The sequence below is a fragment of the Entelurus aequoreus genome, linkage group LG17 (assembly GCF_033978785.1).
Source record: "Entelurus aequoreus isolate RoL-2023_Sb linkage group LG17, RoL_Eaeq_v1.1, whole genome shotgun sequence".
Lineage (NCBI taxonomy): Eukaryota > Metazoa > Chordata > Actinopteri > Syngnathiformes > Syngnathidae > Entelurus > Entelurus aequoreus.
Window position 1 is genome coordinate 11723446 of NC_084747.1, and position 27752 is coordinate 11751197.

The 27752-nt window shown below is 38.6% G+C and overlaps 2 protein-coding genes across 2 annotated transcripts in view; one reads left to right on the top strand and one right to left on the bottom strand.

Annotated features, from left to right (window-relative positions):
* Positions 1-6501, bottom strand: part of LOC133632099 (zinc finger protein 568-like) — a 60576-nt gene extending 54075 nt beyond the window's left edge. The window contains exon 1 of the mRNA XM_062024336.1: positions 6217-6501. Coding sequence (XP_061880320.1) covers positions 6217-6364 — 148 coding nt within the window. The 5' untranslated portion in view covers positions 6365-6501. The remainder of the gene's footprint in view (positions 1-6216) is intronic.
* An 874-nt stretch (positions 6502-7375) lies between these two features.
* Positions 7376-26688, top strand: LOC133632362 (zinc finger protein 316-like). Its single transcript, XM_062024746.1, has 2 exons — positions 7376-7668; positions 24886-26688. The coding sequence occupies exons 1-2, from the start codon at positions 7506-7508 to the stop codon at positions 25830-25832; spliced, it is 1110 nt and encodes a 369-aa protein (XP_061880730.1). The 5' UTR covers positions 7376-7505; the 3' UTR covers positions 25833-26688.
* Positions 26689-27752: the final 1064 nt, after the last annotated feature.

The following is a 27752-nucleotide window of genomic DNA, read 5'->3' on the forward strand; positions in this document are numbered from 1 at the left end:
AGGAGAGTTTAAACAGAGAAGGGGGAGGTGGCAAAATAACCTAATAAGGAAAGTAATACCAAGATTACGGGTAAATAATACTGGAATGTCCGGCAAAAAACCCCAAAAGAAAGCAGACTGACCCCTAGTAGCCCGGTCCTTGTAAGTTGTAGCCTTATGAAGGCGCAGTACAGCAGGCGAATAATGTACACAATATATGTCTTTGTATTGAAAAGTCCTGCAGACAGCATTTTGCGACTGTCTTGAAAAGTTGATTAAATGTAACATGAAAATTATAGTGTTTATTGGTTTTTAAAAACCCAACTGTTAAGTGCAAATTTAAACGAAACCGGTTTTCGAAAATAGCTAGCTAGGCTATAGACTATATCAGGGGTCACCAACCTTTTTGAAAGCAAGAGCTACTTCTTGGGTACTGATTAATGCGAAGGGCTACCAGTTTAAAAACACTTAAATAAATTGCCAGAAATAGCCAATTTGCTCAATTTACCTTTAACTCTATGTTATTATTAATAATGAATGATATTTACACTTAATTGAACGGTTTAAAAGAGGAGAAAACACGAAATAAAATGACAATTAAATTTTGAAACATAGTTTATCTTCAATTTCGACTCTTTAAAATTCAAAATTCAACCGAAAAAAAGAAAGAGAAAAACTAGCTAATTCGAATCTTTTTGAAAAAATTTTAAAAATAATTTATGGAACATCATTAGTAATTTTTCCTGATTAAGATTACTTTTAGAATTTTGATGACATGTTTTAAATAGGTTAAAATCCAATCTGCACTTTGTTAGAATATATAACAAATTGGACCAAGCTATATTTCTAACAAAGACAAATCATTATTTCTTCTAGATTTCCCAGAACAAAAATTTTAAAAGAAATTCAAAATACTTTGAAATAAGATTTAAATTTGATTCTAAAGATTTTCTAGATTTGCCAGAATAATTTTTTGGAATTTTAATCATAATAAGTTAGAAGAAATATTTCACAAATATTCTTCGTCGAAAAAACAGAAGCTAAAATGAAGAATTAAATTAAAATGTATTTATTATTCTTTACAATAAAAAAAAAAAAATACTTGAACATTGATTTAAATTGTCAGGAAAGAAGAGGAAGGAATTTAAAAGGTAAAAAGGTATATGTGTTTAAAAATCCTAAAATCATTTTTAAGGTTGTATTTTTTCTCTAAAATTGTCTTTCTGAAAGTTATAAGAAGCAAAGTAAAAAAAAAAAATGAATTTATTTAAACAAGTGAAGACCAAGTCTTTAAAATATTTTCTTGGATTTTCAAATTCTATTTGAGTTTTGTCTCTCTTAGAATTAAAAATGTCGAGCAAAGCGAGACCAGCTTGCTAGTAAATAAATACAATTTAAAAAATAGAGGCAGCTCACTGGTAAGTGCTGCTATTTGAGCTATTTTTAGAACAGGCCAGCGGGCTACTCATCTGGTCCTTACGGGCTACCTGGTGCCCGCGGGCACCGCGTTGGTTACCCCTGGACTATATAGTATATCAATCAATCAATCAATCAATGTTTATTTATATAGCCCTAAATCACTAGTGTCTCAAAGGGCTGTACAAGCCACAACGACATCCTCGGTGTCGAGTGGGTCTGATATAATATTGTGAAAGTCCAACACATCAGCGAAAGTCCAGTCCATGGTGGGGCCAGCGGGAACCATCCCGAGTGGAGACGGGTCAGCAGCGTAGAGATGTCCCCATCTGATGGACAGGCTAGCGGTCCACCCCGGAGCAGAGTAGAAAAGAAAAGAAAAGAAACGGCAGATCAACTGGTCTAAAAAGGGAGTCTATTTAAAGGCTAGAGTATACAAATGAGTTTTAAGATGAGACTTAAATGCTTCTACTGAGGTAGCATCTCTAACTTTTACCGGGAGGGCATTCCATAATATTGGAGCCCGAATAGAAAACGCTCTATAGCCCGCAGACTTTTTTTGGGCTCTGGGAATCACTAATAAGCCGGAGTTCTTTGAACGCAGATTTCTTGCCGGGACATATGGTACAATACAATCGTCAAGATAGGCAGGAGCTTGACCGTGTAGTATTTTATACGTAAGTAGTAAAACCTTAAAGTCGCATCTTAGGTGCACAGGAAGCCAGTGCAAGTGAGCCAGTATAGGCGTAATATGATCAAACTTTCTTGTTTTTGTCAAAAGTCTAGCAGCCGCATTTTGTACCATCTGTAATCTTTTAATGCTAGACATAGGGAGGCCCGAAAATAATACGTTACAGTAATCGAGACGAGATGTAACGAACGCATGAATAATGATCTCAGCATCGCTTGTGGACAAAATGGAACGAATTTTAGCGATATTACGGAGATGAAAGAAGGCCGTTTTAGTAACACTCTTAATGTGTGACTCAAACGAGAGAGTTGGGTCGAAGATAATACCCAGATTCTTTACCGAGTCGCCTTGTTTAATTGTTTGGTTGTCAAATGTTAAGGTGGTATTATTAAATAGATGTTGGTGTTGAGCAGGACCGATAATCAGCATTTCCGTTTTCTTAGCGTTGAGTTGCAAAAAGTTAGCGGACATCCATTGTTTAATTTCATTAAGACACGCCTCCAGCTGACTACAATTCGGCGTGTTGGTCAGCTTTAGGGGCATGTAGAGTTGAGTGTCATCAGCATAACAGTGAAAGCTAACACCGTACTTGCGTATAATGTCACCTAGCGGCAGCATGTAAATACTAAAGAGTGCAGGGCCAAGAACTGAACCCTGGGGAACTCCGCACGTTACCTTAACATAGTCCGAGGTCACATTGTTATGGGAGACACACTGCATCCTGTCAGTAAGATAAGAGTTAAACCAAGACAAGGCTAAGTCTGACATCCCAATACGCGTTTTGATACGCTCTAATAAAATATTATGATCAACAGTATCGAAAGCGGCGCTAAGATCAAGAAGCAGCAACATAGATGAAGCATCAGAATCCATCGTCAGCAATAGATCATTAGTCATTTTTGCGAGGGCTGTCTCCGTAGAGTGATTTGCCCTGAAACCGGATTGAAAAGGTTCACAGAGATTGTTAGTCACTAAGTGTTCATTTAGCTGCTGTGCGACAATTTTTTCGAGAATTTTCGAGATAAACGGTAGGTGGGACACCGGCCGGTAGTTCACCATGAGGTCAGGATCGAGGTTAGGTCTTTTGAGTAGAGGATGAATAACCGCTTTTTTGAATGCTAGAGGAACAGTACCAGAGGAAAGTGATAGGTTTATAATATTTAACACTGATGGACCTAATAAAACAAAAAGCTCCTTGATAAGTTTCCCAGGAATTGGGTCAAGTAAACATGTTGTTTGTTTTGTCCCATTTACACATTTTAACAATTCCTCCAATGTTATTTCATCAAAGAGAGAGAAACTATTTTGGAGGGCAATGTCCGTCGTATATACAGTCATATTTGTGTTAATAGAACCCAGTTGTGGCTGGGATGCATTGTCTTTAATCTCTTTTCTGATGAGTTCAATTTTCTTATTAAAGAAATTCATAAAGTCATCTGCTGAGTGGGTGGAGCTACTGGGAGGAGTCCCTTGTTGGGTTAGCGATGCTACTGTACTAAACAAAAATTTAGGATCATTTTTGTTGAGGTGGATGAGATTTGAGTAATATTTAGCTTTAGCTGAGGTGAGCATGCGTTTATAAGTTATTAAACTATCACTCCATGCTTGATGGAAAACCTCAAGTTTAGTCGCACGCCATTTGCGTTCCAGCTTTCTACATGATAATTTCTGGGCTTTAGTTTCTTCTGTAAACCATGGGGTACGCCTTTTAGGGGCCCTTTTTAGCTTTAGCGGTGCTACAATATCAATGGTGTCGCGCAGGGCGTCGTTAAAGTTGTTAGTGAGGTTATCAATAGAGCCCACATAATTTGGGAAAGGTGCCATTACTGAAGGCAGTAGGTCAGTAAGAGTCGTCGTTGTGGCAGCATTAATGTTGCGGCTGCTATAGTAGTTATTATTATTATTATTAGTTTGTTGACAATGAGTCCGAACTTCGAATTTTATAAGGTAATGATCGGACATTACTTTAGTGTACGGGAGTATCGTAACTTTAGAGGTGGTGACACCCCTGACAAGCACTAGATCTATCGTGTTACCGTTGCGATGCGTGGGTTCATTTATTATTTGTGTAAGACCACAGCTATCAATTATAGTCTGGAGCGCCACGCATGGAGGGTCCGATGGGGTATTCATATGGATGTTAAAGTCTCCCATTATGATTATATTGTCGGCGTGCGTCACTAGATCAGCAACGAACTCTGAAAATTCATTGATAAAGTCCGAATAGGGCCCAGGGGGGCGGTAGATGACAGCCAGGTGGAGAGGCAGCGGTGTGACAAACCTCATAGTGAGCACCTCAAACGAGTTATATTTATTATTTAGGTCCGAGGTAAGGCTAAAGTTTTTGTTGTATATTAGTGCAACACCCCCACCCCTTTTAATGGGGCGGGCAATATGCGTTCCCGCATAGCCAGGAGGAGACGCCTCACCCAGCGCAAAAAATTCGTCTGGTTTGAGCCAGGTCTCGGCTAAACCAACGACATCAAGATTGTTGTCTCTGATGACTTCATTAACTAATAACGTTTTGGAAGACAATGACCTTATGTTTAAAAAGCCCATATTATAGGTAGTGGGCTGTTTTGAGGAGTTTTTGTTGAAAGTATCCGTAGTAGCAATATTAATAATGTTACGTTTATTATGCATAGTGCACTTTAAATAATTTCGACCATATCTAGGAATTGACATGACAGGAATTTTTAGATTGTTTGCCACCTCAGTAAAATGCATGTCCACCTCTGACGCAGAAAAAACATTATGTGAGTTGTATATTATTCTAGAAGAATTGCTATGTGTGCAGGGATTATCCAGCCTGGCGCTGGCTAGTTCTAGCTTAACAGACTCCTTATTAGCGCTTCTTTGTGGATTAGCATTTAGCTTTTTCGTTAGCCCCGCTAACAACAAAGCATTTAGCTTTGTTGTTAGCCCCGCCCGACACCCCCGCTTCTGCTTCCGAGCGCACCGCTTACGTCTCTTTCGCTGACCGTCTCCGCTGGTAGTCGACGCCGCTGCTTCAAAGGCCACTGCTGGATGTAGCTCGCGAAGAATTCCCAAGCTAGCGAGCAGGTCCATCGTACACGCATCTATCAGCCCAAAATGGCCCGATCTCTCCACATCCAGAATTGTAAGTCGGTCGTAAGTGATCACGGAGTGAACACGCTGTGAGCCAGCCATGAAATTGACTGAATTGAGGGGTATTTTTGCCCTCACTTCCAGGAGCGCTCGCACGAAGCCGCTGCTCTGAAGCGCAGCCATCTTGTATGTATATACCGCATGTTGTTTTTGTACAACAACCACTTCAGCTGTCGAACGTTATAAGGTACAAATTCAACAAGTACAACATTAGCACGGACGGTATAGCCAAGTTGTGGTTAAGAAGGTGGATTTTTGTTCCTTATATTTACCAGAAATGAAGTGATCCGAACACACGACCCGGGACTTTGGGGGACTCCAGTGAGAACCGTCCTCGTTTTCCCGGTGTAAAGCTGCGAGCCATTTGTCTCGTCTCTGTGGGCTTTTATCACGCTTTGGCAGAACAAAATACAACCTTTGTTTTCCCTGTTTCCAGTTGTGGTTAGCACAACCAAAAACAACACAGTTTTTCGGCATTTTGGAGGCAGAATGACGGGTTTAACCAGCGTAGGTCGACAGGTTAAAGAGTAATGGCAACGGTTTGTTTTCAACGCCAGTCTGGTTGCTATGGCTCGAAGAACCCGTATGTAGCTCAGTTGCCCGGATGTCGGCCCTCACCTATAAAAAGGAAGGCTAAGTCGAAGTCTAAAAGGTTGATATTTCCCACATCTACTTTGTTTTAGCAATCAATAATGTTTCAGTTGTTTTTATCCTTCTTTGTGGGGAAATTGTTGATTGTCATGTCATGTTCAGATGTACATTGTGGGCGTCGTCTTTGCTCCAGAGTAAGTCTTTGCTGTCGTCCAGCAATCTGTTTTTGTTTACTTAGTATAGCCAGTTCAGTTCGGTCAAGCTTACAGATTGACACTAGATGGCCGTCAACAAACATTATCTGAACTCCTTTGCTTTAACCTGTATAATAATAACAACGTACAATTGAGTTATTAGTCAAACGGTGTGTTTAATGATTAAGTAGAAGGTTGGTAAATATGTAACCATACCTTCAATATATGCTTCCAGTTGGCGATGGCGCTCCTTCTGTCTCGTTCTAGAAAGTTCATTCTCGTACGAGGCTATCGTTACTTCAAACAGCGCGAATATTTCATCAGCCGCCGCCATTAGTCGCTCTTTCACCAACTCTTTCAACATTTTCAATGGTTTTTTTTTTTAACTCAATTTGCACTCGATCGTCGTTGTTGTCCGGTTCGTCTCCCGTCTGTGTGGAAAGCCTTGCTAACTTCCGGCTTTTCTTCTTCTATGGCTAAAGCATCCTCGACATCACAGGGCTGCCACCTAGCGGCGGTATTGAAGACTGCTCAAGATGAGCGTTGAGGGAGAAAGAAGAACCGCCAAGAGCGCGGGATGGAAAAAAACAAAAAAAAGTCTTTATTACGTATTCATTACGTTATTACAAAATAATTGATCACCATTGTTCTCAACCAATCAGACGATCTGAGGTTATTATAAAGTGAATATTTATAATTTTTTTGAGTTGATTTCAAGTTGTCTTGGACTCTCTAATAGCAATTCTGTATTTGACCAGCGTTACATTATTTTTTTATGTTTTCTTCAACATTCACGTACATGTCCTTTAATCACAGCTGCGTGTGTTTTCCTTTCTCATTTTATTTATTTATCTCCTTCATTGATGTGCATTTTTTGATCATTAGACAATTAAACTCTAGCAACAAAACACATATTTACACACCTATGCTTGAGAAGGAACAGGATGAAGAAAATCTTATATTTCCTGCCCTCTTCAACATAATACGTAGTTAATGGCGATTCACAAGCATACAAACCAAACAAATACATCCAAAAATAATGAAAACATACAAAAAACAACAAGTGCAAAACTTCATGAAGTACCAACTGAACAAAAAAAATATGCACCTCACGGGATGATACAAAACAAATACAAAAACAGACAAAAAATAAGTCAAATAATAACCATACCCTTCTTCACTCACACATACCTTCTACTTTGCCAAAAAACTTTTATTATTGAAATAAATAACACTGGATGTATTTTACTTTCTTGCCATTCTCACTTAAAAATGCGATTCTATTTATTATTTACTTTTATTATGTATATTTAATCCCACCGCAACGTGACACTAGTGTAACGCTGTGGAGGTTGAGCTGCCGTAAAACCTCCATCGAAGAAGAAAAATGCGGAAGTTAGCAACGCTTTGATGCTAACTTGAGACAAAGGGTGACTGCGACGAATGTATTGTTATTATTCTTATTATTCTTATTATTGCTTTAATATTCATCAAGCAATTTAAAAATGTTGAAAGAGTTGGTGCAGGAGCGACTAATGGTGGCAGCGGATGAAATATTCGCGCTGTTTGAAAGAACGATAGCGTCGTACGAGAAGGAACTTTCTAGAAGAATAGAGAAGGAGCGACTGGGAGCTGCTGGAACAACTAAAGTCGTGTTACATGCCCAAGGTATGTTTAGCTTTAAGTATAAGCAATCATCTGTCATAATATCATTGTCTTTTCAAGAAAGCTAAGTAAACAACGTCATGGTAACTCTCAACTGTCCCTCCTGCGAAAAAGTCAGAACGACTAAGACTGAAAAAACCCAACATTTTTATAAATTGCCCTGAGTGAGACGACAATTGTAACATCTTTGTGTCAGTGAGTCAATAAACAATGAACGGGTTTATCAAAAACATCAAACAGAAACTGAAGAAAAGAAACCACCTTCCCTGGCTGAATGAAACATATTATACACTTAAAATTCATTCATTTATTTCAGGCAATGACATAAAAAAAGTACAAGGTAGACAACACGTAATAATATAAATTAATATAAAAGGTAATGCCTGGTTCACACCAACGGCGCTTGCCGCGCTTTAAAGCGGCGAGCAAAGCGCCGTCATTTTTGTCAATTTTTCCACGAATATCCCGATCGCCGAAGTAATGTTATGCTCTGATACGCTCTGATACGAATTAGTTGCCGCTTTGTTACCGTTCCTCACGATTTGATCCCGCTTTGATACGCTTTAAATCACGCTTTGATACGTTTTATTACGCTTTATTGAACTTTATTATGCTTTGATGCGATCATGACGCTTTAAATCAGGCTCTGACACGATTATCAAGCTCTGTTTTGCATTGTTACAACAAAAATAAGAAAAAAATGTGAAAAACTCAGTATACTGTTTTCCACACATTTTTTATATTCATTTATTTTTGCAATTTCTCTTTTTTTTCCATTATGTTATGTTTATTATTTATTATTTATTATGTTTTATATCTTCATTTCTTTTATTTCTTTGTCATCTTAATAAATATCTATCTTTCATTTCTTATGCTAGTTGACAACAATAAAAGGCATTTCTTTTATTTTTTATATTCATTTATTGTTTCAATTTCTCTTTTTTTCCCCGTTATATTATGTTTTATATCTTCATTTCTTTTATTTCTTTGTCATCTTAATAAGTATCTATCTTTCATTTCTTATGCTAGTTGACAACAATGAAAGGCATTTCTTTTATTTTTTATATTCATTTATTTTTTCAATTTCTCTTTTTTTCCCCGTTATATTATGTTTATTATTTATTATTTATTATGTTTTATATCTTCATTTCTTTTATTTCTTTGTCATCTTAATAAATATCTATCTTTCATTTCTTATGCTAGTTGACAACAATAAAAGGCATTTCTTTTATTTTTTATATTCATTTATTTTTTCAATTTCTCTTTTTTTTCTCGTTATATTATGTTTTATATCTTCATTTCTTTTATTTCTTTGTCATCTTAATAAATATCTATCTTTCATTTCTTATGCTAGTTGACAACAATAAAAGGCATTTCTTTTATTTTTTATATTCATTTATTTTTTCAATTTCTCTGTTTTTCCCGTTATATTATGTTTTATATCTTAATTTCTTTTATTTCTTTGTCATCTTAATAAATATCTATCTTTCATTTCTTATGCTAGTTGACAACAATAAAAGGCATTTCTTTTATTTTTTTATATTCATTTATTTTTTCAATTTCTCTTTTTTTTCCGTTTTATTATGTTTTATATCTTCATTTCTTTTATTTCTTTGCCATCTTAATAAATATCTATCTTTCATTTCTTATGCTAGTTGACAACAGTAAAAGGCATTTCTTTTATTTTTTATATTCATTTATTTTTTCAATTTCTCTTTTTTTTCCCGTTATATTATGTTTTATATCTTAATTTCTTTTATTTCTTTGTCATCTTAATAAATATCTATCTTTAATTTCTTATGCTAGTTGACAACAATAAAAGGCATTTCTTTTATTCTTTATATTCATTTATTTTTTCAATTTCTCTTTTTTTTCCGTTATATTATGTTTATTATTTATTATTTATTATGTTTTATATCTTCATTTCTTTTATTTCTTTGTCATCTTAATAAATATCTAACATTCATTTCTTATGCTAGTTGACAACAATAAAAGGCATTTCTTTTATTTTTTATATTCATTTATTTTTTCAATTTCTCTTTTTTTTCCGTCATATTATGTTTTATATCTTCATTTCTTTTATTTCTTTGTCATCTTAATAAATATCTATCTTTCATTTCTTAAGCTAGTTGACAACAATAAAAGGCATTTCTTTTAAACGTAACATATTCTCTTTATTATTAACATTTTCATACAGAAAAATGATAGGTAGTAATGTCAAACTGCAACATCAAACAGCAGAAGTACAGAAACAATGATCATCGTATAAAAAAGGCAATGATGCCAAAGAGAATGGATTTGTAATTCTGTGTTGGTTTTACATCAAGTTTCAATGTCACTAGTCAATATCACAGTCACTTCCTATTGCGCTTTGAACCAAGATCTGTTAAGCTTTCCTACGCTTTGAGTCAAGCTTTGCTGAGCTTTGTCAGGCTTTGTCATGCTTTGATACTCTCCCGGCGCTTTATTCCATTCTTGACAGAATATGAATTAGTACGAATTCTTTCCCGCTTTGTTACCGTTCCTCACGATTTGATGCCGCTTTGATCCCACTTTAAATCCCGCTTTGATACGTTTTGTTACGCTTTATTGAACTTTATTACGCTTTGATGCGATCCTGACGCTTTAAATCAGGCTCTGACACGATTATCAAGCTCTGTTGTGCATTGTTACGCTCTGTTACGCGTTGGAATTATAGAGGTCGCCGATGTCACTCCAGCGGTATATAAAGATGCAGCATATGTACAAAGTCATTGCATCTTTGGCTCCCGAACAGGATGGCAGAGCAACACGATCAAGAAGTTCTAGGTGTACCAGAGCATGATCTATCCGAAGAAGACATGATGTTTGTCTTCCTTTTGTATAACTACATCTTAACCCTTGAGGCGGAGGAGAGGGAGGAAGAACAGCAACGAGCAGGAGGGAGAACACCGTTTATCCGGAGCTGCGGTGGCGACTGGGGTCCGCGCTTTGAACCAAGATCTGTTAAGCTTTCCTACGCTTCGAGTCAAGCTTTGCTGAGCTTTTATGACGTCACATTAGTACCAAAAATCCAAGCGCGTGAAAACTGTTATCGCGCGCTGATTCTCCACTTCGTGCGCGCGCGCGACGCCTTTGTGCGCACGCGCGGCGCCTTCTTGCATGTGCGCGGTGCCTTTCTGCGCGCGCGCTGTCTCGTTTTGCGCGCGCGCTGTCTCGGTCTGTGCGCTGTCATGTTTCATTTTGGTACTTTGGGGGCGGGCATGCTTAGACCGCCCCTTCTTTCTGATTGGCTTTGAGCAATCAGAAGTATAGCAGGGCGGGTCATCGTCAATATGTATCAAGATTTACGGAGGAAGAAGTGGATAAAAAAATGTTGGCTGAAAAAGAGGTAAGTTATTGAACTGCTTTGGAGTGATTGTAAGGGTACTATTACTAAAAATAATAATAATAAATATTTATAAAGCACTTTTCATACATTTAAAATGCAGCTCAAAGTGCTTTACATAGTTAAAAACAAAATGAGAAATAACACCCACACCCCATGAAGACAGTCAAACATGTACATAAAAATAAACAAACAACAACAACAACAATAATAATAACAACACAATGACAATAGCCAATCACAGGAACCCTGTGGACGTGGAGCTCCAGAGGGCTCTTTGAGGAAACACTAGATGATCAAATAAATGGATTAACAATAATTAAAATATACATCAGGTAAAAGTCCAAAAATAATATGAAATAAGATAAGATATAATCAAACATAAAAATAAACTACAATATGAAAAACTATAAAATAAAATAAAATACAATAAAAACTGAAATATAAATATAATAAGACCATACAAAAATAGGCTAAGATATGATAAAACATAAAAATAAGCTAAGATATGATAAAACATAAAAATAACTAATACTAATAGAATAATCTTGCACATTGGGCCTAATATTTGTGTAGTAAAGTGGTTTTTGAATTCGAGCAATGTAATCTGAAAGATGTTTAAAATATCAACAATTAATGTTAATATTTTTGAAACAATATACTTCTCATAACATGAGTATCTGTGTGCATGAGAGAGTGTAAAGAAAAGCATTGCTATAGTTTCACTTCATCTGCCTTTTTTTTACAACCTACTTGAAGTTGTATTTTTCTTTTTTTTTTTCTTATTTAAAAAAAAAAAATTTTTCAAAGCCAATCAGAAAGAAGGGGCGGTCTAAGCATGCCCGCCCCAAAGTACCAAAATGAAACATGACAGCGCACAGACCGAGACAGCGAGCGCGCAGAAAGGCACAGCGCGCGCGCACGAAGTGGAGAATCAGCGCGCGATAACAGTTTTTACGTGCTTGGATTTTTGGTACTAATGTGACGCCATAAGCTTTGTCACGCTTTGATACGCTCTCAACGCTTTATCCCATTCTTGACAGAGCGCCAAATTTTTTTAAACCGTTTAAAAATTTTTGGCGATCTTGCCGCATGTCCCGCTTCACTACAAGCTTTCCCACGATCCATTATGCTAGGTTCACACCAACGGCGCTTTAAAGCGGCATTATAGCGTAACAAAGCCTGATTAAAGCGTGAGGGTCCTAATGGATCGTGGGAAAGCTTGTAGTGAAGCGGGACATGCGGCAAGTTCGCCAACATTTTTTAAACAGTTTAAAAAAATTCTGCGCTCTGTCAAGAATGGAATAAAACGCCGAGAGCGTATCAAAGCATGACAAAGCCTGACAAAGCTCAGCAAAACTTGACTAAAAGCGTAGGAAAGCTTAACAGATCTTGGTTCAAAGCGCGGACCCCTACAAATAGGAAGTGACTGTGATATTGACTAGTGACATGTAAAACCAACACAGGATTACAAATCCATTCTCTTTTGCATCATTGCCTTTTTTATACGATGATCATTGTTTCTGTACTTCTTTAGAGTTTGCTGTTTGATTTTTCTGTATGAAAATGTTAATAATAAAGAGAATATGTTAGGTTTTATAAAAGAAATGCCTTTAATTAATTTCAACTAGCATAAGAAATGAAAGATAGATATTTATTAAGATGACAAAAATAAAAGAAATGAAGATATAAAACATAATATAACGGGAAAAAAAAGAGAAATTGAAAAAATAAATGAATATTAAAAATGGGTGGATAAAACAAATGCCTTTTAATATAATATTTTCAACTAGCATGAAAGGTAGATATTTATTAAGATGACAAAAATAAAAGAAATTAAGATATAAAACATAATATAACGGGAAAAAAAGAGAAATTGAAAAAATAAATGAATATAAAAAATGGGTGGATAAAACAAATGCCTTTTAATATTTTCAACTAGCATGAAAGATAGATATTTATTAAGATGACAAAAATAAAAGAAATGAAGATATAAAACATAATATAACGGAAAAAAAAGAGAATTTGAAAAAATAAATGAATATAAAAAATGGGTATATAAAACAAATGCCTTTTAATATTTTCAACTAGCATGAAAGATAGTTATTTATTAAGATGACAAAAATAAAAGAAATGAAGATATAAAACATAATATAACGGGAAAAAAAGAGAATTTGAAAAAATAAATGAATATAAAAAATGGGTGGAAAAACAGTATACTGAGTTTTTCACATTTTTTTCTTATTTTTGTTTTAACAATGCACAACAGAGCTTGATAATCGTGTCAGAGCCTGATTTAAAGCGTCAGGATCGCATCAAAGCGTAATAAAGTTCAATAAAGCGTAATAAAACGTATCAAAACGTGATTTAAAGCGTATCAAAGAGGGATCAAAGCGTGAGGAACGGTAAGAAAGCGGCAACTAATTCGTATCAGAGCGTATCAGAGTGTATCGATCGGGATATTCGTGGAAAAATTGACAAAAATGACGGCGCTTTGCTCGCCACTTGAAAGCGCGGCAAGCGCCGTTGGTGTGAACCAGGCGTTACGACCCTCACGCTTTAATCACGCTTTGTTACGCTTTAACGCCGCTTTGCATGCCGCTTTAAAGCGCCGTCAAAGCGCCGTTGGTGTGAACCTAGCATAATGTGCAGTATGTAAGCTCGATGGTCCAGTTCTGCCTGAAAAGGAGTGGGAAGAAGATCATTTATGCAATCCCACCCCCAGTTCTCCATTTAGTGGTTAATACTTTGACTTTCACTCTTACTTTGTTCAAGGATTATAATACAGATGTTGTATCATAGTGGCATTACCACAGGTAAATATAATTATTACACTGTAACAATCATTTCTATCAACAATGTAGGAATAATGAATATACCAACAATGGTAATAGGATAGGTTGATTGGCAACACTAAATGGTCCCTAGTGTGTGAATGTGAGTAAATGTTGTCTGTCTATCTGTGTTGGCCCTGTTATGAGTTGGCGACTTGTCCAGGGTGTACCCCGCCTTCCGCCCGATTGTAGCTGAGATAGGCTCCAGCGACCCCCGCGACCCCGAAGGGAATAAGCGCTAGAAAATGGATGGATGGATGGGTAATAGACAAAATACCAACAATGGTGATAGACAACATAGCAATAATGGTAAGGAAACATGAATGAATGAATGAATGAAATAAGTTTATTTCGGTTATATAATCAACCAGCAACCATTTTGTGTGACCAGTTTAAAGGCCTACTGAAATGAATTTTTTAAATTTAAACGGGAATAGCAGATCCATTCTATGTGTCATACTTGATCATTTTGCGATATTGCCATATTTTTGCTGAAAGGATTTAATATAGAACGTCGATAAAGTTCGCAACTTTTGGTCTCTGATAAAAAAAAACCTTGCCCCTACCGGAAGTAGCGTGACGTTGTCAGTTGTTCACTCCCTCATATTTTCCTATTGTTTTCAACGCAGCTAGAGCTATTCGGAACATTACCCCATTAATTTGAGCGAGGATGAAAGATTCGTGGAAGAGGAACGTTAGAGTGACGGACTAGAATGCAGTGAAATACATATTTTTTTTCGCTCTGACCGTAACTTAGGTACAAGCTGGCTCATTGGATTCCACACTCTCTCCTTTTTCTATTTTGGATCACGGATTTGTATTTTAAACCACCTGGGATACTATATCCTCTTGAAAATGAGAGTCGAGAACGCGAAATGGACATTCAGTGCCTTTTATCTCCACGACAATACATCGGCGAAACGCTTTAGCTACGAGCTAACGTGATAGCATCGTGCTTTAACTGCATATAGAAACAAAAAAAATAAACCCCTGACTGGAAGGATAGATAGAAAATCAACAATACTATTAAACCGTGGACATGTAAATACACGGTTAATGCTTTCCAGGCTGGCGAAGGTTAACAATGCTGTGCTAACGACGCCATTGAAGCTAACTTAGCAACCGGACCTCACAGAGCTATGCTAAAAACATTAGCTCTCCACCTACGCCAGCCAGCCTTCATCTGCTCATCAACACCCGTGCTCACCTGCGTTCCAGCGATCGGCGGAAGGACGAAGGACTTCACCCGATGCGTTTGGCGGCCCGGAGACGTAGGAAGTCAAGGTGAGGTCGCCGGTTAGTGCGTCTGCTCTCCAACAAAGTCCTCCTGGTTGTGTTGCTGTAGTCCGCTGCTAATACACCGATCCCACCTACAACTTTCTTCTTTGCAGCCTTCATTGTTCATTAAACAAATTGCAAAAGATGTCCAGAATACTGTGGAATTATGAAATGAAAACAGAGCTTTTTGTATAGGATTCTACGGGGTACCATAACTTCCGTTTAACTGACTACGTCACGCGCATACGTCATCATACCGCGACGTTTCAGCCGGATATTTCCCGGGAGATTTAAAATGTCACTATATAAGTTAACCCGGCCGTATTGGCATGTGTTGCAATGTTAAGATTTCATCATTGATATATAAACTATCAGACTGCGTGGTCGGTAGTAGTGGCTTTCAGTAGGCCTTTAACAGTACAGATTATACATATTTAACAATCATACACATTTACACACGAAAAGAAAAGAAAAAGAATGACCGAAAAAGGAATAAGCTGAAGCCAAAGTTTATATTTGCCTATCCTATACCTTCACTGAATATTGCCTGGAACATCAACGTTAAAAAATCAATGGGATGAAAGTAGTTGTCGAAGAGGTTAATTTAGCCTACTAATGTGTATTTATAAATGGTTGATTTATATAGGCTAGTAAGGTATATATATATATATATATATATATATATATATATATATATATATATATATATATATATATATATATATATATATATATATATATATATACATATAACACGTCACAGATGACGTCACGCTAACATCACGTGACACGTCTGATGAAGGCTGCAGAAGCAAGATAGACGAAACTTGTCAGGTACAAAACTTTACCTTACTAGCCTATACAAATCAGCCATTTATAAATGAAAGTAGTTGTTACTATATTTGATAGTTTTCAATTATTTCATCTTTCAAGATTTTCTTAAACCTCAAACATAGTTTTATTCCGCATACAGACACAAAAACATAATTTTACTCCGCATACAGACACACAACAACATAGTTTTACTCCGCATACAGACACACAACAACATAGTTTTACTCCGCGTACAGACACACAACAACATAGTTTTACTCCGCATACAGACACACAAAAACATAGTTTTACTCCGCGTACAGACACACAACAACATAGTTTTACTCCGCATACAGACACACAAAAACATAGTTTTACTCCGCATACAGACACACAACAACATAGTTTTACTCCGCATACAGACACACAAAAACAAAGTTTTACTCCGCATACAGACACACAAAAACATAGTTTTACTCCGCGTACAGACACACAACAACATAGTTTTACTCTGCGTACAGACACACAAAAACATAGTTTTACTCCGCATACAGACACACAAAAACATAGTTTTACTCCGCATACAGACACACAACAACATAGTTTTACTCCGCATACAGACACACGACAACATAGTTTTACTCCGCATACAGACACACAACAACATAGTTTTACTCTGCGTACAGACACACAAAAACATAGTTTTACTCCGCATACAGACGCACAACAACATAGTTTTACTCCGCATACAGACACACAAAAACATAGTTTTACTCCGCATACAGACACACAAAAACATAGTTTTACTCCGCATACAGACACACAAAAACATAGTTTTACTCCGCATACAGACACACAACAACATAGTTTTACCCCGCATACAGACACACAAAAACATAGTTTTACTCCGCATACAGACACACAAAAACATAGTTTTACTCCGCATACAGACACACAAAAACAAAGTTTTACTCCGCATACAGACACACAAAAACATAGTTTTACTCCGCGTACAGACACACAAAAACATAGTTTTACTCCGCGTACAGACACACAACAACATAGTTTTACTCTGCGTACAGACACACAAAAACATAGTTTTACTCCGCATACAGACACACAAAAACATAGTTTTACTCCGCATACAGACACACAACAACATAGTTTTACTCCGCATACAGACACACAACAACATAGTTTTACTCCGCATACAGACACACAAAAACATAGTTTTACTCCGCATACAGACACACAAAAACATAGTTTTACTCCGCGTACAGACACACAACAACATAGTTTTACTCCGCATACAGGCACACAACAACATAGTTTTACTCCGCGTACAGACACACAACGACATAGTTTTACTCCGCATACAGACACACAACGACATAGTTTTACTCCGCATACAGACACACAAAAACATAGTTTTACTCAGCATACAGACACACAACAACATAGTTTTACTGCGCATACAGACACACAAAAACATAGTTTTACTACGCATACAGACACACAAAAACGTTTACGAGTGGTTTGAGCTCTCGGCAATAAGAAATATCCAAAGCTTCTCAAGTTATGAGCCTGCACTCGTCTTATAAAAAAAACGTTGTAGATTAGGGGGCAATAATTTGTTAAATGCTTTATATAAGATTATTGATGTATTATATTTAACAAGATCATCAAATTTGAGCAACTTTGATTGCATAAACAGATTATGACTATGTTCTAAAAAAACAAAGTTGTGAATGATCCGCACTGCTCTTGTCTGTAATATGATCAGAGGATGAATTGTGTTGTGGTAAGTATTCCCCCATACTTCAACACAGTATGTAAGGTATGGCAGTACCAAGGTGCAGTATAGAGTACGGAGTGCATTTTCATTGAGGTATAGTTTTGCTTTGTTTACAATTGAGAGGCTTTTGGAGATTTTAGTTTTAATATGTCTGACATGAGGTTTCCATGATAATCCTTGAAAATAATTCCATGAAAATTGCTCTCAAGACGGAATCAGCACACGATAGATAGTTGGTTGGTTGAAATGTATTTCGAACATGTATGCAGTATCAATATGATACATCACATATTTGACATAGTCTAATTTTTCTTTGCAACATGTCCAAAAGGAGTAGGAAGAAGTGAGGCCGATGTAATCTTCTCCGTTTGTCACTTTATAGCAATTACTAACACATTTGTTAACTTCCTGTTCTCAGTTTGTACACAACGTGTTCTAAACATCAGTTCTCCTCTTAAGTAGCTGAATCAGTTATTTTTATTTGTTATTAATCAATCCAACAAAACAATACACAATAATACAATTCCAAAACCAAACCCGGCCCAGCAACATTCAGAATAGCGATCCATAGAGCAATTGAGAGGACACACAAACATGACACAAAACAATCCAAAAGTAGTCAAACTAAAATGAATAACATCAACAATAGTATCAATATTCATAAGAATTCCAACACAGCAGTGTTTAGAAATCACTCCTTGACATTATCATCACAGCCAATTATAAAAAAATAAAATAAAAACATTAAAAAAATGAACATTAGTGTCACAGTGCATCCATTCTCGTAAACTTGACAACACATTGTGTCCAGTATTTTCCAGTTATGTTTCACGTAATGAGATGGATCAAATCTTATTTTCAATAAATTCACGACGTTTATCTTAATTCGTCTTCTTTGTAGTTTGAACAGTTTCTTGAACTGGATCATATTAGTAAATTTTTGGACATTGCTGAATTCATTCCATAATTGTATTCCACATACTAATATACTAAAGGTTTTAAGTGTTGCACGTGCATACAAATGTTTTAAATTACATTTTTCTCTAAGGTTATACTACCGTTCAAAAGTTTGGGGTCACCCAAACAATTTAGTGGAATAGCCTTCATTTCTAAGAACAAGAATAGACTGTCGAGTTTCAGATGAAAGTTCTCTTTTTCTGGCCATTTTGAGCGTTTAATTGACCCCACAAATGTGATGCTCCAGAAACTCAATCTGCTCAAAGGAAGGTCAGTTTTGTAGCTTCTGTAACGAGCTAAACTGTTTTCAGATGTGTGAACATGATTGCACAAGGGTTTTCTAATCATCAATTAGCCTTCTGAGCCAATGAGCAAACACATTGTACCATTAGAACACTGGAGTGACAGTTGCTGGAAATGGGCCTCTATACACCTATGTAGATATTGCACCAAAAAGCAGACATTTGCAGCTAGAATAGTCATTTACCACATTAGCAATGTATAGAGTGTATTTCTTTCAAGTTAAGACTAGTTTAAAGTTATCTTCATTGAAAAGTACAGTGCTTTTCCTTCTAAAATAAGGACATTTCCATGTGACCCCAAACTTTTGAACGGTAGTGTATATTTCCCCTCTTTTGTTGAGAAGAATTGTTGTACATTCTTGTCTAGCAGGTTATAGTTTGCTTTGTACATCAATGTAGCTGTTAGCAAATGCACCAACGCATTCAATTTCAATATATTTGATTTAATGAATAAAGTGTTTGTATGTTCTCTATATCCAACGTTTTGTATTATTCTGACTGACCTTTTTTGTACCTTGGTTATTAAATTCGGAGTACTTTTGTAATTAGTTCCCCATATTTCTACACAATAACTCCTATATGGTAACCCTAGTGAGCAGTAGAGAATATTAAGTGATTTTTGCTTTATTCATTATAGAAATATTTATTGCCACCTTATGTTGTGTAGTTTTTATGAGATTCCCAGTTCATTTGATCATCTATTATTACACCCAAAATTTTATTTATTTTACTCTTTCAATGTCCACTCAGTCCATTTGTATTTGTGTCTGACTTTCTCTTCTTCTGTTACCGAATAGCATTATTTTAGTTTTACTGAGATTCAAAGATAGTCTTTTTTTGTCCAACCATCTTTTTAGTGTGTTCATTTCTTCTGTTATTATTTGTATTATTTTAATTGTGTTCTCTTCTGAACAAAACGCAGATGTGTCGTCTGCAAATAACAATAACTTCAAGTCTCGGGGGACTTTACAAATGTTATTTATATAAATACTGAACCATTTTTCATCCCTGGGGTACACTGCAAGATATCACTAGCTCTTTTGATATATTTTCACCTAGCTTTACGTATTGCTTCCTGTTGGTTAAGTAGATTCTGATCCAGTTCAAGACCAATCCTCTGATGCCATGTCGTTCTTATTAAATAATTAAGATATTATGATTAATTGTGTCAAATGCTTTTGTTAGGTCTATGCACACTGTTTACTATCTATTGCGTTGGTACTAGGAAGTAAATGGTAGTAAAGAAACAGGTATATAGTTTGCGAATTGGTCTTTGTCTCCAGTCTTGGTACTACTTAATACCGCCTACTTAATACTTAGTAAATTGGTACTATTTTATTTTTTTCTGAAAATTGGCCTGTTTGAAATGATAGATTGCTGATATACATTAGAGGTTCTGATATTTCTTTACTAACTTTTTAACACTTTTATTTCATAACCAGTGCCAGAGGCAATGCTAATTAGATGTGGACAAAAATAAATAAACTAACAGGAAATTATTCTATTATTAGAACATTAGAGATTTGCAGATAAATGGAAATCTGAGATTGCAACAGCCCTTGACATGTACTTGACTCTGTGAAAGATTTGGCCACCAACTCTGTCAGGTTCAAACACTGATGACATCTATTAAACAAGACAAGAAGCAAGGAATTAAACAGAGACAGATTTAAATTTGGCTCAATTGAGGAGAGACGTCTGGACTATACTCTTTGCACAGTCTCACCACGCTCTGACGAAAGATTGTACGCCTCCTCTTTTATTTGGACTTTCCCTGATTACATGGCAACAGCTGTTTCTAAAGGAAGGGGGTCGTAAACAGGTGCTGCCTTTGGCCACAAAACAGTTCCAAGAAAAGGTCGCCTGGAGGGGAGTCTGGTCCTGCTTCCTCTCCGCTTTGTAGTTCTCGGGTCAAGACAAAATCTTTCTGTGGAGTACAATACATCAAAGAAACAGAACACCTTTATGTTGCTTGCCATCCTACACAGTGGAGTTTTACAAGCCTTCTTTTGGTAAGATCAAAGACAGCTATTGTCTTCTCGCCGGGAACTCACGGCAACACAAAGTTTTGTGATAACTTAGATGCAATTATTCTGACAAACTCCTGTCCACAAATCCAATTTACATTCCCTCTGAAAACCGCTACTCCGGTTTTTAGTACAAACGAAGTGTTTCAGTTAAATGTAAATAGAGTTATCAAAGGGTTTAAAAACTCAAAAGCCCAGGACGCACTTTATATGGACACAATGTTTCTCAAAACGCACAAACTGTTGCTAATTGCTCCAATCACCAGCATCATTAACAAATCTGTAATTGAAGGTAAATGTCCAAACTCATGGTAATCTGCAGTTATTTCTCCAGTCTTTAAATCAGGGGACCCTGCAACAATCAATAACTACAGACCGATAAGACTTCTCCAGGCAGTTTCCAAAGCAGCTGAAAAACTGGTAGCAGAGCAGTTCAATTAGCATTTGAATGCAGTTTGGGGAAAAAAACATTCTACTGAGACGGTAATGGATAACGGTGGTGACTTAGGAGCTGTTTTTCTTGACTTGAAGAAGGTGTTTGATACTGTAAATCATCCAATTTTATAACCTGAACTGTCTTGTTTTGTCGGTAAATACATTGCTATAAATGGAATCATATATTGTGCAGAAGGAACGGTGTGTTGGAGTACACTATGCTACATCTGAAACTTCTTGGTTTACCTCAAGGTTCGGTTTTGGGAGCACCGTTGTTCAGTCTGTACATTAATGATCTGCCAAATAGCTGTCCGTCAAACGTAACTTTGCAGACTGTTGTGTACGTGCTTGCAAAAACTAAATGCCAAGATGCACATGGTCTACCAGCTGCTATGTCCAAAGTGTCAAACTGCTTGAACCTTTCTCATCTTAATGTGTCAAAAACGGTATGTTTTTTTTTCAAATGCGGACATATCTCCCGATGTGTCCGTAAAGGCAACAAAGCTTGAAGTTGTACAGGAGTTTAAACATCTAGGAATTGTCATTGATTCACAGCTATGGTTTAAACAATATGTAAAAAAAAACGGAGCGACTGGAATGGGAATCATCACCTCCAAGTCCGAGTCCATGGTTCTCGCCCGGAAAAGGGTGGAGTGCCATCTCCGGGTTGGGGAGGAGATCTTGCCCCAAGTGGAGGAGTTCAAGTACCTCGGAGTCTTATTCACGAGTGAGGGAAGAGTGGATGGTGAGATCGACAGGCGGATTGGTGCGGCATCTTCAGTAATGCGGACGCTGTATCGATCCGTTGTGGTGAAGAAGGAGCTGAGCCGGAAGGCAAAGCTCTCAATTTACCGGTCTATCTACGTTCCCATCCTCACCTATGGTCATGAGCTTTGGGTTATGACCGAAAGGGCAAAATCACGGGTACAAGCGGCCCAAATGAGTTTCCTCCGCCGGGTGGCGGGGCTCTCCCTTAGAGATCGGGGGAGGAGCTCAAAGTAAAGCCGCTGCTCAGGAGCCAGATGAGGTGGTTCGGGTATCTGGTCAGGATGCCACCCGAACGCCTCCCTAGAGAGGTGTTTAGGGCACGTCCGACCGGTAGGAGGCCACGGGGAAGACCCAGGACACGTTGGGAAGACTATGTCTCCCGGCTGGCCTGGGAACGCCTCGGGATCCCCCGGGAGGAGCTGGACCAAGTGGCTGGGGAGAGGGAAGTCTGGGCTTCCCTGCTTAGGCTGCTGCCCCCACGACCCGACCTTGGATAAGCGGAAGAAGATGGATGGCTGGATGGATAATTGAATACAACCCGTCAAATTTTAGATACATTTGAAATAACTCTGCAAAATGATATCTAGTGCAATGATCATGCCACATATTACCCGCTGTAACAACTTGGGCATGCAAGTCCACATCAAAGTCTGTGGAAATTGCATACAAGAAAGCTCTAAAAGTCTTGGACAAAAACGCCAGCACACATATTTGTAACACCCTAAAGAAAAAATGAATTGCTGAGTTGGGAAAATATAATAAATTATGCAGATGCTTCCTTCGTGTACAAGATTGTCCACGGACTAGCTCCACCTAATTTATGAAGACAAGCTTAAATCGGTCAACTTGATCAGGATCGGGACTGTCTTGTACAATTCTGAAAAAGTGATTCAGTTTTTTTTTAATGGAACACAATTCCAAGTCACGTACGAGACTTACAAACTCTCACCTCTTTCAATAAGCATCTAAAACGTGCAAATCCAAACTGCACTCAAAATGAATCTTGAAATCCACCAAGTGTGTTTTATCGCATGTCATCGATGTAACTGATAACTGTATTTTTAATGTATGGGTTGGTCTTTTTGAGGATGCTGCCGGTGATAAAGCAGTCTTGTGACCGTGTCTTTGTTGTGTGTGCAAATGTTGTGAAATAGTGCGTACAGAATCACAACTATGTTGCTAACCCGTGCAATACTGCCTGCACACAAACACACGTGGGGGTGTGCAACATAATGTGAGATTCACACCAACGTGTGAGTTACCACTTTGTAACGGGCAATGTCCAAGTCTCCTCTTGTACGTCTTACCACTCAAGCACTTTAGCACTCAAGCACTTTAGCACTCAACCACTCAAGCACTTAAGCACTCAAATCCAAAGTTCTATGGTCACTTAATTGCTGGTCTGTCATTAGTAATTTGGTTTATTGTTACTGAACGTTCTATTATTATTGTGTTATTGTTGTCCTGTTGTTTGGTGCAGTCCTGTTCTTATGTGTTTGCCGTTAATGGCTACAATCTTGCATATGTGTGTTCAGACCAGTATATAAACCAAGGACATAATGGCAGTGACTAAGATGGCAAGGCACGTTTATTTATAGAGCACAATTCTTACACAGGCAGCACGGTGGATGAGAGGTTAGTGCATCTGCCTCACAATATGAAGGTCCTGAGTAGTCCTGAGTTCAATCCCGGGCTCGGGATCTTTCTGTGTGGAGTTTGCATGTTCTCCCCGTGACTGCGTGGGTTCCCTCCGGGTACTCCGGCTTCCTCCCACCTCCAAAGACATGCACCTGGGGATAGGCCCCTCCCACCTCCAAAGACATTGTTGATTGTCATGTCATGTTTGGGTGTAAATTGTGGACGCCGTTTTTGCTCCACAGTAAGTCTTTGCTGTCGTCCAGCATTCTGTTTTTGTTTACTTTGGAGCCAGTTCAGTTTTAGTTTCATTCTGCATAGCCTTCCCTAAGCTTCAATGCCTTTTCTTAGGGGCACTCACCTTTTGTTTATATTTGGTTTAAGCATTAGCCTCCCGCTGTTTCCCACATCTACAAAGCAATTAGCTACCTGCTGCCACCTACTGATATGGAAGAGTATTACACGGTTACTCTGCCGAGCTCTAGACAGCACCGACACTCAACAACAACACATCATTTGCAGACTATAATTACTGCTTTGCAAAAAATATTTTTAATCCAAATAGGTGAAATTAGATCATCTCCCACGGCACACCAGACTGTATCTCACGGCACACTAGTGTGCCGCGGCACAGTGGTTTAAAAACACTGGAATAGAGCAACTCCCATTACCTCCATTGTTAGTTTGTTTTTGCGAGTTAGAATGCATAAAAAGGAAAATCATGTCTTCTTGCCTCACATAACTTTAACCTTTAAGGTCATGACTGCTTGTTAGGTACCAGGGTGAGAATCTCAGCCCCTTCAACAGACCGTATGAAGTCTGGTGAAGAACAATGCTTGGCTTCATGTGGCTGAGGTGCGTCAGCAGTTCCTGCATGAGGAAGACATGGCTGCTTTTGGATTGTTCCCCAGACCCGAATCCAACGGAGCACCTCTGGGACATCATATCTCATTCCATCCACCATTATATGTTATCACTAAAGTACGTTTGGCTTGTTTATGTTCTACAGACGCCCCGGAGCTGATTCGGCAACAAGAACGTCCCCCTCAGCCACAGGAGGGAATCTCCGCTTGGAACCAGGAGGAACCACAGCCCCCCCATATTAAAGATGAAGAGGAGGAACCATGGATAACTCAGGAGGGGGGTTATCTTCTCGGACCGCAGGAAGCGGATCTCGCCAAGTTGCCACTGACCGTTGTCTCCGTGAAGACTGAAGACGATGAAGAGAAACCACCCGAGTCCTCGCAGCTTCATCACGGTCCAGGTGAGGAGACCAGATGGGCGGAGCCTCCTGGCTGTAGCTCAACACAACACATGACAACAGAAGCTTATGGAGACCACTGTGCGGGGTCGCAAGCAGATAGCGAGACAGAAGACCGGGACAACACCCAAGCACCTTTGAGCAGCGATGCGCACTGTGAAGGCGACGCCGACAACAAACACTCCAAAAAGAAGGCCGGTAGAAAATGCTCATTTTGTGACAGAAGTTTCTGCAACAAAAAGGAGTTTGCCCGACACATGACCTCTCACAAACCTTTCAGTTGCTTACTTTGTGGCAACACGTTTACTCGCCGGTCCACTTTGAACAGGCACATGATAACCCACACCGGAGTAAAACCCTTCATTTGTTCAGTGTGCGGCGAAAGATTCACACAAAAGTCCAACTTGAAAACACACATGAGAACACACACTGGAGAAAGACCCTTTAAATGCTTGATTTGTGGCAAAACCTTCTCGCACAAGTCCAATTTGCTCTCCCACATCAGGACACACACCGGGGAAAAGCCCTTCATTTGCTCCATTTGTGGCGAACGATTCTCTCAAAAGGAAATACTGCGAAGGCACATGAAAAGACACGGGGGGAAACCCTTTTTAGAGGTTTGTGACAAGAGGTTCTCTCTGGCGACATCTGTGGTCAAACAGGAGAACACACGCAGGAAGATGTCAACCTTGTAAATGCTCAGTTTGTGGCCCAAGAGTTCTTGGACCTTGTCTTTGGAGAGCCACTTCCATGCAGGCAGTGCGGCGTCGCATACAAATCAAGCGTTCCAATGACTTGAAATTATTTATTTTGCTTGTTTTAATGTAAAACACAACCTGTCAGGGTAAGTATCAGCTCAGATCAGCAACTAACTCCTACCACCTCATCATCATCATCGGCGGTCACTCGAAGCGAGTATGACGATCCTCCTGGTAGGGGTGTATCCCTTTATGGAGGATGCCTGCGCGTGACTTTGTTTAAAGTGGGGAGACTGGTGCACAGACAGTCACCACGCCGTCCTTGACAGATCCGGGTCAGGATCCAGTGGCATGGAGTCCAAGACGACTGGGGACCCTTTTCCATACTTGCCAACCCTCCCGTTTTTAGCGGGAGAATCCCGATATTCAGCGCCTCTCCCGACAACCTCCCGACAGAGATTTTCTCCCGACAAACTCCCGGTATTCAGCCGGTGCTGGAGGCCACGCCCCCCCCAAAAAAAGTCTGCCGCAGCTGCGATTGGACCTGACCAGCCTCCGGGTACAAGTACTGGAGTACCAATTGCTTGCCAGGGAAGATCTTCCCCAGGAAGCAAGGATTGACCGGTTTTGGGCCATGCTAGGGAGAGATGGAAGATTCCACACTCTCGTGCATTTGATGAAAGCACTTTTGTGCGTGCCACACAGCAATGCATCATCAGAGAGGGTGTTCAGCATGCATGCTAGAAAAATAGTGACAGAGAATAGAAAGAGGATGGACAATTCAACCCTTAACAAAGCATTGTACTTTCAAGTACAACAATGAGTAGATGAGTGTTGTGTGTGTGTGTGTGTGTATATGTGTAAATAAATGAACACTAAAATTCAAGTATTTCTTTTATTTATATATATAATAAAATTTAAAAAAAATATATATGTATATATATAGCTAGAATTCACTGAAAGTCAAGTATTTATATATATATATATATATATATATATATATATATATATATATATATATATATATATATATATATATGAAATACTTGAGTTGGTGAATTCTAGCTGTAAATATACTCTCCTCTTAACCACGCCCCCCGCCCAACCACGCCCACCACCCCCGACCAAGCCCCACCCCCCCACCTCCCGATATTGGAGGTCTCAAGGTTGGCAAGTATGCCCTTTTCTGCTGCAGCCTTCATCCGCCATCCCAGCCGTTGAGACGCTCCATAGGGTTAGAAGTCATCCTCCGTCTGTTCCACCGTTGAGGTCTTGGGTTGTTATTTCCCCATAACTGGGCCCACCTGGGTGTGGGGGTGCCTTCTTCCGCCATCGCAGCCGTCGTGGTGGTTCTTACATCTACCGTCTTCCGCCTGCTCCGCCGTTGAGGTCTTCACCGTATCCCTGGCTAGGGGGCAGTCAGGTACTAGGCCTTTGCCGAGGGCCACCTGGGGTAACAGTAGTAAAGGGGTTAACCTCCTAGTGCCCCAAGTCCCCTTAGAGGAGCCTCCACTTTAACGTCATGCCCAGGACACAACTCCTACCACCCAGGAACATATCAATTACCATGTGAGAATGTTTGAATTTGATTCAAATCTGAATGGTGATTCTCATTCATGACGATCCATTGATCAATTCAACATTTTCAAGAATCCCATTTTTCAAAAGGTGTTTTTTTTTAGGCCATCTCTGCTTGTACTTGCTGCGCCTATACGTCATACGCCAGCAGCCAAGAGCAACGTGTAACCTGTTTTGAAGAAGTATTTATGGCAACAAACCCCACGCAGAGTTTTTATGCATGCACAGATTTTTGGACTGTAAAATCTCACGCATTAAAACTCTTTCTGTACGCGCCTGTGGACTCTGTTTGCACTCGCGGTTTGTCTCTTTCCCCATGTGCGCCACCTTCATTCATCA

Bases quoted from the DNA above. Each gene is read 5' to 3' on its own strand.
- LOC133632362 (XM_062024746.1), top strand. From the start codon at position 7,506: ATGTTGAAAGAGTTGGTGCAGGAGCGACTAATGGTGGCAGCGGATGAA. The intron at 7,669-24,885 runs GTATGTTTAGCT...TATGTTCTACAG, and splicing joins AGTCGTGTTACATGCCCAAG to ACGCCCCGGAGCTGATTCGG.